We start from the raw sequence: 13,362 nt of genomic DNA on the forward strand, positions 1-13,362 counted from the left end.
ATTCAACATCGTTTTGGAGGGAGTAATACGAAGTGCAGGGATTGACACGAGTGGTACGATTTTCACGAAGTCCGTCCAGTTATTTGGTTTCGGCAACGACATTGATATTATGGCACATAACTTTAGGATGGAGGGAGCACAGAGAAACAGACGTCGCACTTAGAACAAAATGCAATCAAAATCATCGTCACGAAATCATTATCGCCCAATGCTAAATTCACTGTGTTTGGACAAGCGGCAACTAGGTGGCGGTAGTGCGTAAACGTCAAACAAACAAAATCGATGGAAACGCCATCAGTGACCAATTGATCACCTACAAAAAAATGAATCCACCGTTAAAAAGGTGAACGATTGAACATATGTTGAGTGAGACGTCTGTTTCTCTGTGGAGGGAGCCTACATCAAACTGAAAAGCGAAGTTAAACGGATTGGACTAGTAATCAACACGCGAAGACGAAGTACATAATAGGAAGATGCTCAAGAGAGGACAACGTAAGCCACCCACCAGGAGTTTGTATTGGTGGTGACAATATCAAGGTGGTTGAAGAATTCGTGTACTTGGGCTCACTGGTGACCTCCGATAACCATACCAGCAGAGAAATTTGGAGACGCACCATGGCAGGAAATCGTACGTACTTTGGACTCCGCAAAACGCTCCGATCGAATAGAGTTCGCCGCCGTACCAAACTGACTATCTACAAAACACTTATTAGGCCGGTAGCTCTCTACAGACACGAGACCTGGACGATGCTCGTGGAGGACTAACGCGCACTGGGAGTTTTCGAAAGGAAAGTACTGCGTTTTATCTATGGTGGGGTGCAGATGGCGGACGGTACGTGGAGGAGGCAAATGAACCACGAGTTGCATCAGCTGTTGGGAGAGCTACCCATCGTTCACGCCGCGAAAATCGGAAGACTGCGTTGGGCCGGGAACGTAGCCAGAATGTCGGACAATAATCCGGTGAAAATACTTCTCGACAACGATCCGACGGGAACGAGAAGGAGAGGTTCACAGCGTGAAAGGTGGATCAATGAGGTGGAGGACGATTAGCGGACCCTCCGTAGACTGCCGGGTTGGCGACAAGTGCAACCATGGACCGAGCTGAATGGCGAAGAGTTTTGTGTACTGCGCAGGCCACTCCGGCCTTAGTCTGGTAATAAATAAATAAATAAACTTGTCGCAGTGGCACATCCGAACAAAAATAAAAGGCTGAGACCATTTCACTGGCCGCGGTTTATTCCAAATTTTGCCAGTAGGATAGACCTTTTGATCTGCTTTCAAAATTTGAAATAGAACGAGACCAGTGAAAACGGCCTAATAGCCTATTCAGATTACGCCATATATTATAATAATTATGGTAGTAAAAATGAGAAAGAAATTTGAATATATGGAAACTGGCATCAAGCTACTTTTTGTTATGATATTTATTATCATAAATTGTGTAATATGAATAGGCTATAAGGAATCAATAGATAAAATTTAGAAATGAATTTTCTTTCAAAATAAGAAAATATATTTTTTTGAAACTACTTTATATTCAAAACATTTATTAATTTTGATAATATAATTTATAGTTGAAACATTAAGGATACATTATACTGGCTGTATTTTTTGTTTTATAATAAACAAAAGCTAAAAACTAAGGGAAAGGATTTCTGTGTTGTCGAAATATTGTTTCGCTTTTGTGTTTGTGTTATTTTTTTAAACTTTCTCCCGCTGCGATACTGTCGTACTGCTGCTCAACCGCCCATGGGAGTTCAGCAGTACAAATTATATGGTCCAGACATGAACCGTATGCGTGTTCGCGGGCACGTGTTCCTTTTTGCATGTGACAATAAACCTAAGAACGAATTGTCATAAAAACCGAACGAAAACATTCAATCCAAATGGCGAAAATCAATTTCTATATCGTTATTGACCAGGGATGATGCGATTTTTCGATTAGTTTCTTTTTTTTTTGCTTTATTTTCATTGTTACATTTCTGCCATTCTTTTTTTTTTCGTTTTCTGTTTGTGTATGCACTTTCAGTGACTGAGTTTGTGAGTGGGTAAAAAAGGGATAAGGGAAGCGTAAATTATTATGCATGTTCGTATTAGTTTTTTGTCTGTTAATTTAAAATGTATATAAAGAAATCATATCAGTTCTCAGGGGATTTATCTATATTATGGATATTGTTTGTTGGTTCGTGTATGAGTATGGATTGAGTGTGATAAATGTTTGTTGCGCAGCATGATGGGATTTTCTTTTATTGTTTCGTTTCCGCACACGCATCTTTTTCTCACAAGTACACGTTTATTATCCCTTGATGTCTTACTATTCTCTCTTAATTTGTGTTCCATGATCCCACCCCCTGGACGGGGATGCATTTTGCTTCGCCGATGCAGAAAGTAATGGTCCCTAGATCGTACGGAGCTGTTCGCTTCTTTGCATTCAACGATTCCACGTGGACCGGTGAAATCGGCCAACATTTGTCTTGAGATTATGGTCAAAAACCTTCACAGTTTGTCTGTTTTCGCCTTCTTTCGTTTAAATTTTAATTTGTACGGTGTGAAGGGTTGCGCGATTTACCTTTTCATTCACTTAAACTTGGTAGTAAAATTTATACAAAAAATGGCATGACTTACAACTAGTGCCGATTTGCACCAGTGCACTGGAACTAACTGGGATTGGGTAATATTGTTTCTCCTCGTAAGTACGGATGTTGGTGCGATTTTTTCATTTACGGGGAAAATTAAAGGAAATAGGAATCGACTATTTTCTGCATCTTATTAACGCACTCGCTTTCACTATTGTGTTTATTTTTGGAGGACGTTGTGGTTTTTAATTTGTAGTTTTTTCAATCCTTAATAAATTATATTAACTTTTTCTCAGCGCTAAACCTAAAATAATGCATTTGTTATTACTAAAATATAAAAAAATAAAACAAAATATTAAAAATAAGGAAAATCTTTATAGGTTGCTTCTTCTTACAAATGTAATAAATAAATGTTATCATAAATTATTATCGTCCATCGAACGTAATAATATTTGCATGTATTCTCGAATTTTCCGTTATTCTTGCTCTTACTTGTTACCTTCTGCATAATTTTATATGTTCTGCCTAAACTTGCTCGCTTATCGATATATACCGCTACAATATTTACTTGTTTTTGTCTGTTTTCTTATCCGTCCTAACGCTTGATTTTGTTTTTCTCCGAACTCCGAATTCCGAATTTTCTCGCTCCTTTACTTCCTAATACACTTGCTACTTCGACTTTCTGCTTATTTGCCACGAAATATTTTATTTTCTTCCTACTTACTTCACACGCCATGCTTGTTTTATACCGAAAAATCTGGTGGAGTCTACAAATTTCCAACTTACGGGGTCCGCTAAAATATGCCTTTCCTGGTATTAGTCCATGCGCCGCCGATGGGCTCTCACGCTCTAACTTCTGTTCTTTTCTTTCTCTCAATTTAATGTAAATTAAAAATAACCTTCAATAGAAAATTCGTATAAAATGCAGCTTAGCTGCACATGATTTGTTTTCATTCGCCATAAAGATTTTCTCCTCTTATTACGATTTGCCTCACAATTGAGTTTTCTCACGTTTCTGAAAAAATTGTAAATAAAATTTCTTCTTTTTTGTATATACAGCATTCACCTTCTCTCCTGTTTCTTGCTCTTATGTTTTTGTTATCACTTCATTTGTTTCATTTTTTAATTCTCAGATTTCTTTTCCTAACTGTGTGTGGTGTGGTATTTCAAAATTTATTTTTTCGCAATTTTTGCGTTCCTAAAAATCAAATCGAACTCCATTTTGGTATGTTTTAAAACATCACGTGTATATGTGCCTTCCGAATATTTTAGCTCTCTCACGCGCAGTATTCGTTTTCCTCGCATGTAAGAATGGGTGAAGTGTTCTCATCTATTAGATGTTTGTGAATGAATATTGTGATTGAAAATTTATGCCAGAACTGTTCCGAGTCGTATTTTAGCTTTTCTTCGTTTCGTGTCACAATGCTACACCTCAGACACATACCTAAACGTTCTTTTTTGTCACCGCTAATGTATCCTAAATGCTAATGTGGTTCCTACTGCAGATAGTTTATTAGCTTTTTTTTTCGTTACACACGTTCACTTCACACTATTTTTTTCTGTTTTCGTATTTATGTGTGACTTATTACCGCCTTCTGCTTTTGTAAACTGTTTTCACCTTATATACATTTACTATAACATCTTTTACAACAAAATAGTGTTATTTCTTTCTTCTAAAATAAAAACTGCTCCAGCTGTGTTTTCTATGAACTGTTTGTGTGTTTGCTCCTTTTTTCTTGTATTTAGCATCCATATTCAATAATTAATAAAATGCTCAATAGTTACTGGTTCTCTCAATCGTTACTTTTGATTTACAGTTTAATAGAAACGGAAAACAAGGAAAACAATTCACATAAAAATCAATAGTGTTGCTGTTTTGCTCATACGGAATTTTCCATTAAACTACTGCCATTAAATAGTTTTATGTTTTATATGTTGTAATGTTCCTGAAGAGTTTGGATTTACTAATGTTCTTCTTGATTTTTTCACGAGTGGATGAGTGAATTTTGAACCTTAAGAGATAGTGCTTATGCGGATAAACTGGTTTGGTGGTAAGACGATGACGATGAATAGTTGAATGTTGGATCGCGATCTTTTACGTTGCCGCACATATTTAGACGATATCTTTTGGTCTATCAAGTGTGTTTTTGTTGCTTCACGAACGCACCAAATGAAATATGTTTGCCTGTTCAAATATAAGTTTAACAAGTTTGTGAGTCTAGGCTCTGCAATTGCCGACTTGCAGGATTGTGGGAATTAGAAAACGTTCAAATTATTCTTTCTGGCATCATTTTTGATGGTTAAAAAAGTGTGCACAATTCAAAATTAAGTGAATAGTTGCGAAGAATATTGTGAAAAAATGTAGGTAAATTGAGTTCCATTATATAGCTGTTTCGATTTTATTTTTTATCTCGTAGACATTATATGTCAATTGTAGATATAGATACGCATCACAGATGGTTGACATTTTAGTAAACATTTTCGATTAGTCTTAGGTAACCTAGTGTCTAGGTCGTTAAAAGTTATTCGCGTTGTTATTGTCAAATTGTTATTACTGACTTTTAGATATGCAACCTCAAAGGTCACTGAGTGAAATGGTATGCCAAAATAAAACAAATTATGAACTAGGTACGTAATACGTAATATTGAAAGTGTGGCAATATTACGGTAGCATTAGAACCATTTCATGTTTGTCCTTATTCTACAAGTAAAACTTTTATATGTTGTATCTGTTTTACATGCGCATTTAACTAATATCAATAAAATTTGATTTTGTATTTACTTAAAATTTATTTTTAATGATTCATTATCCCAAAAATTAACTCAAAATCAGAGTATGTGCATTTTCATTTGGTGGGGTTTCGGTCACCGTAAAACTTTATATTTTCTGGTTTGTTGATTTTTATCAGTGATGTCACCGATAAAAATCAACAAACCAGAAAATATATATGTATGTGCATTTTATTCGACATTGTAGTCCAATATATGCGTCCCATCCTTTAATAACGGATAATACCCTTTAGCGAAGTATCTAATATTCGCAAAAGGAAACAAGCGCATTGGCATCGTGGATTAGATAATTGGAGTTTTTCTGGTGCTTTTAAAAGTGAATTCAACTCACATGACTTATCCTCAAAGCCAGTATGCACGTCGAACTGGAGTAGACTATATCCATTTCATGAACTCACAATCTACTACTGCATATGAATTGTAACATGTGTACAAATCAATATGGCAAATTATTAGTGTGAACAGCCTAGTAATAGACCAGTTTTACACCATGAAAGCATAATTCGAAGCAATAACCTGTACGTTTTCTAATTCAACACTATCAGACAAGTAGACTATTGTAAATCAATTTCTCACGACGTGGTTCAATGCCTGTTACTTGACCTTATTATGTGATTTGTGAAAACAAAAGATTATGTCGTTTCGTTTAACTGAAAGCGGTATTGATGGTGAAAACATGTTTCATTATTCGACTGCTGAAGTGGTGTGTGTTTGTTATGATTTGCTGTATATATATTATGCCTTTGCTGCATATTGGCAAAAACTTTCGAACCCGGCTGGTTGCGTTAAAAAAAAATATTAATAAAAATTCTTCTTCCAAATAGATGTTTTTTCATGTCTTACTGCGTCCTCAACTGCTGATTTAACTCAGTTTCTGGTTGTTTGGTAGAGCCTCTAGGACCGCAGGACTTCTGATAGTTTGTTAATGTGATAAGATCGTTATAAAGGAGCTGCTAAAATGACTAGAAAGTAGTAGAAGTAAAAGTCTTTCAAAACTCGCTGGAACATTTTATTACAAAACGTTTCGATTTGATGCCCACAACATTAGATTTTACTGGTGATGCGGATTGCTTGCGAGAATCATTTATTCTTTCTTCCCTTAAAGTGCTCTGCACATTGGAAGCATCTAATTTTAAGAAAAAATTCTTACCAAACAAGAATCGCACAATTTTCCTTAATAACCTAACTGTGGATATATGAAGTAGAAGGCATATGCTTAATACATGAATGAGATGATGACAAAATGGGGGTGATTTGAGATCATGAAGGGACCGGCCCTGATAATTTCGATTGCTTATCCGAAACGTTACTTTACAGTTATCAATACACATTCATACATTCATTTTGACGACCAAAGTTTGTTAGACAAAAATGCATATTAAATTATCGTACGCTGCAGTGGCGCACCACAGCCAAAAATATGGTCACGAATTCTCATGGTTTTGTTTAAGCCAGAAAAGATCTACCTTAGTTGATGGAAACCCTGATAATCGAAACGCTTGGAATAAAATGTCACAGTTGGCGCCCAAAGATGTTATATTTTTTAAGGCGAAAGTATAACAAAACATCCATTTTGGGTTTTTTTATCTGTTTTCAATACAAAAGTGAAACGAAATTTGTTCTAATAAAATAAATCCTACGATTTAGTTGAAATAATCCATTTGTCCTGTTTGATGAAAAGTCAGAAAGGGAGACCTTGTAGATGCGATGTTACTTGGTACCCTCAATGACTTTTCTATTTGATTCTGTTATTGCTGGAGAGTGGAGAGTTCGAATTGGATTAATCTAATTCAAGTTCATCCACCTTGAAGTGAGTGTGTTTGCTGTGGAGTGGGTATACAAGTTTGTATATAACTGTCGTACTATTGTTTGTATGCTTGTGGATTCTGTTGTTGTATCTTTACGGTGGTTCTATACTGCTCTGTTTATTGTTTGTTTATTTGTGATGGTTGTGCTTATATCGAGGTAAAAAGAATCGTTCTGAAATGCAACTCAAACATTATAATAGTTAAAATATGATAAACGAAAGGCTTCAATACATACATCTGAGGGGGAAATCAAACTCTTTTGTCGCTCTGAGTCGTCTACTTAGGTGAGTGACTTTCTATATCAACAGTATTACATCTGCTCCAAACAGTTATGTACTTCTGCTTAGTTAGGGTTGTGGGGCTCTTGTAAGTTTACATTTATAGTATCTCTCTCAATTACATTTTATTTGTTGTTTATTATCAGAAGAAGAATCTTTTCCTGCCTATTTTATGATGTATCAATTAAAATTAGTATAGTTTGTAGCTATTCGGTAGATTATTTTCCAGTGGATTAGGAAACCTACTACGGGTCTGTAGCAGATTGTCACATCCAATAGAAAACGACCTTCCTCAAAGTATGCTCTATTGCGTAGTATGCTTGTGTGGATAAAACTGGTTACTATTGTTTTTATAGATTCTATTGGAACTATTGTTATGTTATGGTTAAATAAAGCACACAATGTTGAAGATAGACCTTTGACGTTGCTATTGTCATCTTGATACCATTAGTAACGACAAAACTCCACCCCCTCCGTGTATTTGTGCACGAACATTTTATCCGTCTATTTTCTGACGGATCCGCGTGAATAGTGACGTAGTGGTAGAAAATGAAAACCTGTTCTCTGTTATTATTGTGAAAAAATCAATACGTGGAAAAGGGAATCTCAATCGCTCTTCTCAATTTTCTGCAATACCACAGCTCTTTACTTTTTTTTCACGCTTTAGTACAATATTACAAAAACACACAAGACATGTAGAAAAATAATTGTTCTGGGGGAAATGGAGACTATTCGTTATGCACTATTGTTTCCGTTCGATCTGCTATACTGTAACTATAAGGAGTGTGCTGAGTGTCGGTGTATTAAACCATGGTTTGTGATCTGTTTGTATGTGTGAATGTCGAAATTGGAAAGGTGGCACACGCCGTGCACCCTTTCCAAACCTATTGTTATTGTTATCAGTGTACCTATTGTTTCTGTGTAAACGATTCTGTTGAAATGACGGTGAGTTGGAAATTAGGCTATGCTCCTATTAGGTGCAAGTCTATTACAGATTTATTGTTTGATTGGATGGTGGTTGGAGTGACAAGTTATTTTTCCAATGTCCGGTTCTCTCCCTTTATGGCGGCAGCAAATATGGCGAATTTCCTGTGAAAGTTGAAGAGCGCGTAGGGGATGGATTGTTAGTATGATTTCATGCTGTGTGTTTTGTGTGTTGAATACGCTCTTGGTTTCTCATTTTTTTATTATGTTTCTATTAAAACTTTTCCAAGTTTATGGTGCTCTTAGTTTCCAAACGATCATTTGTTATTATTCTTGTTTCTCTACTAATTAATAGTTACTGTTTAATAATGTTGTACTATTCATTTAGTGTTGCCTTGCTTTGTTTGCAACTGTTGTTGTTGGTTTTGTTGTTCAACCTTTTTTTTCAGTTCAGGCTCGAATCGAACTTGCGCAACCTACCTATCTCTTATGATTTCCCGTGCCGAAAACTTGTTTGCTTGTTTCAGTGTTTCGTTTGAGTTTGTCCAGCAACCTTCCTCCTGCGTTCAGTTCTCTGATTAACTTGTTTTACTTTATTCAACTGCGGGGTAAAATCAATTACTATTTTTTTATTTCACCTATTTTCAACAATTTGCTTACTTGCTTAAGTATTGTTTTCTATGATCATCTTGTAATAGCTTTACCTAAGGGTTTTGTGTTTGTTTTATTTTTATTCACTGCTTTTTATTTTATAACGGTGCCTGTTGGGTTACTCTCTCTTTCTATCACGACTGGCTGCTGTTTGCACGTATCAAAAAAAGAACGTTGTAAACATTTTCTTGCTTTTGTATTGGACTTACCGTCACTACTTAATTATATATGCGCCAGTTTTAGCAAATTTTCCAATTTTGTTGCCGTTAAATTGCGTTATTTTGTGTGTTTGTCTATCAGCTTTGGCTGATTTTATTTTACTTTCTCTTATTACTTTTAGTTAGTTTTTCATCGATATTTGATACCGATACAATATGTTATCCATCATTTTGTTATTGTTTTTATTTTCTGTTGTTTTGTGTATATATAATTGTATATATTACATACTTGTTTTAGTACTTTTTTTCTTCTGTCGCATACATGGTTTCCACTAATGTCTATAACTGGTTACGAGTAACGTTCCTCCTACTATCTGTGTGTGTGTTCTGATCTAGAAACTACTAATTGCAAATCTGTACTTTTATTCCTCCCTATAGAAGTTGAACGCATGGTTTGTCTTTGCTGGAGTCAGACGGGGACATGCAAGTTATGCGATAACCGTGTTCGCGGTTCTTGGTGCCGGTTATTATGGATTTAGTAAACCACAGTGTGTTCCTCCGTCTGGGCCGCATTCAGGTGGTGCATCTGGATCGTGCCGACCCGGTTGTTGAGACCGTCCGGCATCGGATTAATTGTGCCAGCGTGGGTTATAATAGTAACCGGGACCGTATGGTGTGGTGGTGGCAGGGGTCCAGTTTGGCCCGGGCCCGGTTGCTGCGGCGGCTGTTGGGGCTGCTGTTGGTTTTCCGGGGGGCCCTGCGGAACCTGGGGGACCTGGAGCTGCACCGGCTGCTGCTGTTGCTGTGGAAGCGGCTGCTGCTGCTGCGGCGGCGGATGTGATGTACGAGGAGAAGGCTGTGCTCGGCCCGTTGAGGGTGAGGATTGTTGTTGTTGCTGTTGTTGCTGGGACACCTGATGATGCAGGGCGAGTGCTGCCAACTGTTGGGGGTTTGGTGGGGGTAGATGCATCGATGGCGAGATGTGGTGGTGCAACTGGTGAGCCTGATGCTGATGGGGAATCGGAAGATGATGTATCTGAGATTTCTGTTCCATTTTCGGTTGAATGTGATGGTGCTGCGATGGATGAGTATTGGAGATGATCGATGTGATTGTGGACGTGGCCTGAGCCGGGGACGTCACCACCGACGTTGGCTGAGATACTGTATTTTTACGGTTTGCATTTAGTATTTGATTTTGGACATTGGGCATTTATTGAGTTTTGTTCGTTCGTCAAACCGAGAAATGGAAGGGAACAACGAGAGAGATAGAAACGATCATTTAGTGTTGTAGGATTTTCGTATTAGCAACACGAATAGACTTCGAAACCGTGTAACGAATCTTACTCTTTGCCGGCACATGTAACATAATCACAGCAAATGATTGCCGTGGTTGCACGTTACAATAAAGTAGAAAATTATCATCCATCATGGTCACATTTCGATTCACATTCAACCGAACCAATGGTCATTGAATTTGAGATATTTTTCGTATATTAAACTGCAATAGGAATGGTTTTAAAAGCACACACTGTAACCAAAAGTTAATACGCAATTAGGGGAATGGTCTTCCAAAACCTTTCGTTATTTAAGGGTGGCAATGTTAAAGTGAGGCTCCTGATCCTTATTTTAACTTCAAAAAGTTATTTTAATACAATAAATTTTATTTAAATGACAATAAATTTTATTTGAATGAAAATTGACATTCTCAGTGCATATCGATGTTAGAGAATGATATACTAAAACAAATTTTAGAAAATTTGGACGATTTCAAGTGTATCATTTTAGCGTTGCCACCCTTCATTCTTCAGACATGCAATTTGATTAGTACTATGATCGCCAATCGACAATTCAATAAGTATATTACGATGTTACTGATATCAATCCTGTTCAATAGTTTTAAACTAAGAACACGAATCATGCACCATACAAAATACATGTGGATTGTGCATTCTTGCGAGTTACGACTGCTTTTAGATTAGCAATTTGAGGACTATCCGAGTTAAATTTCGAAAACTTTTATTTCAATGTAGTTTTTATATTCCACGGCTCACTGAAATGTTGAACTTTGACACCCGGATGGAATGACGTCGAATAAACCAAACATTTACCTATCTGATTATTCGAAATTTAACTTGGACTGGCTTTAGCATTTAAATATTTTTTTGTGTATTATGTTGAAACAGATACAAATTTCAAATTATTTGCGATTTCTTAAATATTTGTAAGCTTTAAATTAAATACAAGAAAGTTGTCCTCATTTCTATAAATATTTATATCTTTTCGCCAGTAGTTTATCCAAACCATATGTATTGCTGTAAAATTCATTCTAAAAGCATAATGTAAAACATGAGCTTGCAGCGTTTCAATGTTTCGTGAAAAAAAGTCAGCAAAATGTATACCAAGTTAGGCTGGAACAAATATTATTTTTATTTTCTGCGCAGGAGATTAGTCAGGTCTTGGACCTGAATACAAGATTTCACGATGCGACCATGTCGCCATATAAACAGTCGCAAATCAACTGTTGGCGGCGTTCTCATCGTGGTGAAGAAAAATCAAAACGTTAGATTGAAAACTGCTTGTGGGCATGTGTCGAGCAACTGTGTGGCTACACATACCTCTTGATCGTATTCATGACGATACAGTGACTGGAGTCCATACATAACAGTTCTGTCAGTGACCGAAATGGCGGATACTTTAGACCAGAGGTTCCCAAACTGTGGGTCGCGACCCCCAGGGGGTCGTGGGCTGTTCAGTGGTGGGTCGCGAAAGACAAATCTTAATTCATAATTTTGTTACTATTTTGTCCCACGAATTTAATCCATATTTTAAATTAGGATCTAAGTAATGATTGGATGATTAAAAAACAACAAACCTGACGAGGTCACCGGCCTTTTTTGTCATACGATATTTGAGCAAGTAGAAAGAAGTCCTATTCAATCCAAATCTAACCCCCGAATTCAATCCAAAACCAATCCCAATTCAATTCGAATCCAATCTAAATCAAATCCAAATCTATTTAAAATCTAATCCAAATCTAATTCAAATCCAATCCAAATCTAATTCAAATCCAATCCTAATCAAATCGAAATCCAATTCAAATCCAATCTGAATAAATTTCAAATCCAATCCAACCCAAATTTAAGTCACATCCAGGGAATCAATATTCGAGCAACGCCTAACAATACGCACCTAGCGACAAACCTTTATCAGAACCCGAACACAATATGACAAGAATCATTTGCCTTGCATGCTCTGATATTTCCCAAAATACGATGCTGATTTTGTAATCATTGTTCGATTCTCGAATATATCTATAAAACCAGAAACTGTGATAGCATTAAACCTAAATTTGCTCTAGAAATAATGCAAAATAACGGTATGAAAAGTTAGCAACAAGATTGTCTTCTTTTTTGTTGCTGACAAAAATGTTCGGATCTTTGTCATTATTATCTCCGACAAAAACAAAGCTTTGTCGTTGGTTCTCTTTTGTCGCTTGTTTCGCAAGCGCATTTCAGAAAAATTGATTCCCTGGTCACATCCCATCCAAATCCAATCCACATCCAATTAAAAAAATGACGAAATTTTGACAAATACAATGATGGGATAAAAAGCAATTTTTTATGATTTGTCCAATCTAACGCGAACTCATTTTTATCTAATTTTACAAAATCAATACATTTGGTACCTGGTGGGTCGCAAGCAATATGGGATTCTGCTGGGTGGGTCGCATATTCAAAAGTTTGGGAACCTCTGCTTTAGACTATTTCGTGGAAATCCTTCTGCAACGGCTTCCTTCTTATAGATATGGAACGTTCTTCATTACATGGACATGCTTTGAAATTTTTCGATTGATACAGCACAGCCACGTTACGTCAAATCAATCACGTTACTATCGAAAATAATCACAACCTGGATTTGTGTTTAGTTAGTGCTTAGGATGCTGCTCCGTTAGTCTTGCATGCTCCATTGGCACTGATTAAAGCAGTTAACCATCATTTTTCGTTATTACTCAAGCTGAACAACATGCAAGTTGTTGTATCGATCAAGCCTGTTATCTACAATGTTCGTAACGCCGATCATCATACTGTTTGTTGATCGGAAGTCACGTACCTCAGAAAATCGTCGCTCTCTTAGGGTCTGTCTCAATTGGATAATTAAACTCAAATTAAACTTAGAA

At 36.6% G+C, this 13,362-nt stretch overlaps 1 protein-coding gene across 1 annotated transcript in view; it reads right to left on the reverse strand.

Annotated features, from left to right (window-relative positions):
* Positions 1-1,515: 1,515 nt before the first annotated feature.
* LOC134212941 (zinc finger protein 585A-like) overlaps positions 1,516-13,362 on the reverse strand; it is a 71,635-nt gene continuing 59,788 nt past the window's right edge. Inside the window, exon 29 of the mRNA XM_062691312.1 lies at positions 1,516-10,194. Within this exon, the coding sequence (XP_062547296.1) occupies positions 9,815-10,194 (380 nt within the window). The 3' untranslated portion in view covers positions 1,516-9,814. The remainder of the gene's footprint in view (positions 10,195-13,362) is intronic.

The sequence above is a fragment of the Armigeres subalbatus genome, chromosome 2, assembly GCF_024139115.2.
Source record: "Armigeres subalbatus isolate Guangzhou_Male chromosome 2, GZ_Asu_2, whole genome shotgun sequence".
NCBI classification, from domain to species: domain Eukaryota; kingdom Metazoa; phylum Arthropoda; class Insecta; order Diptera; family Culicidae; genus Armigeres; species Armigeres subalbatus.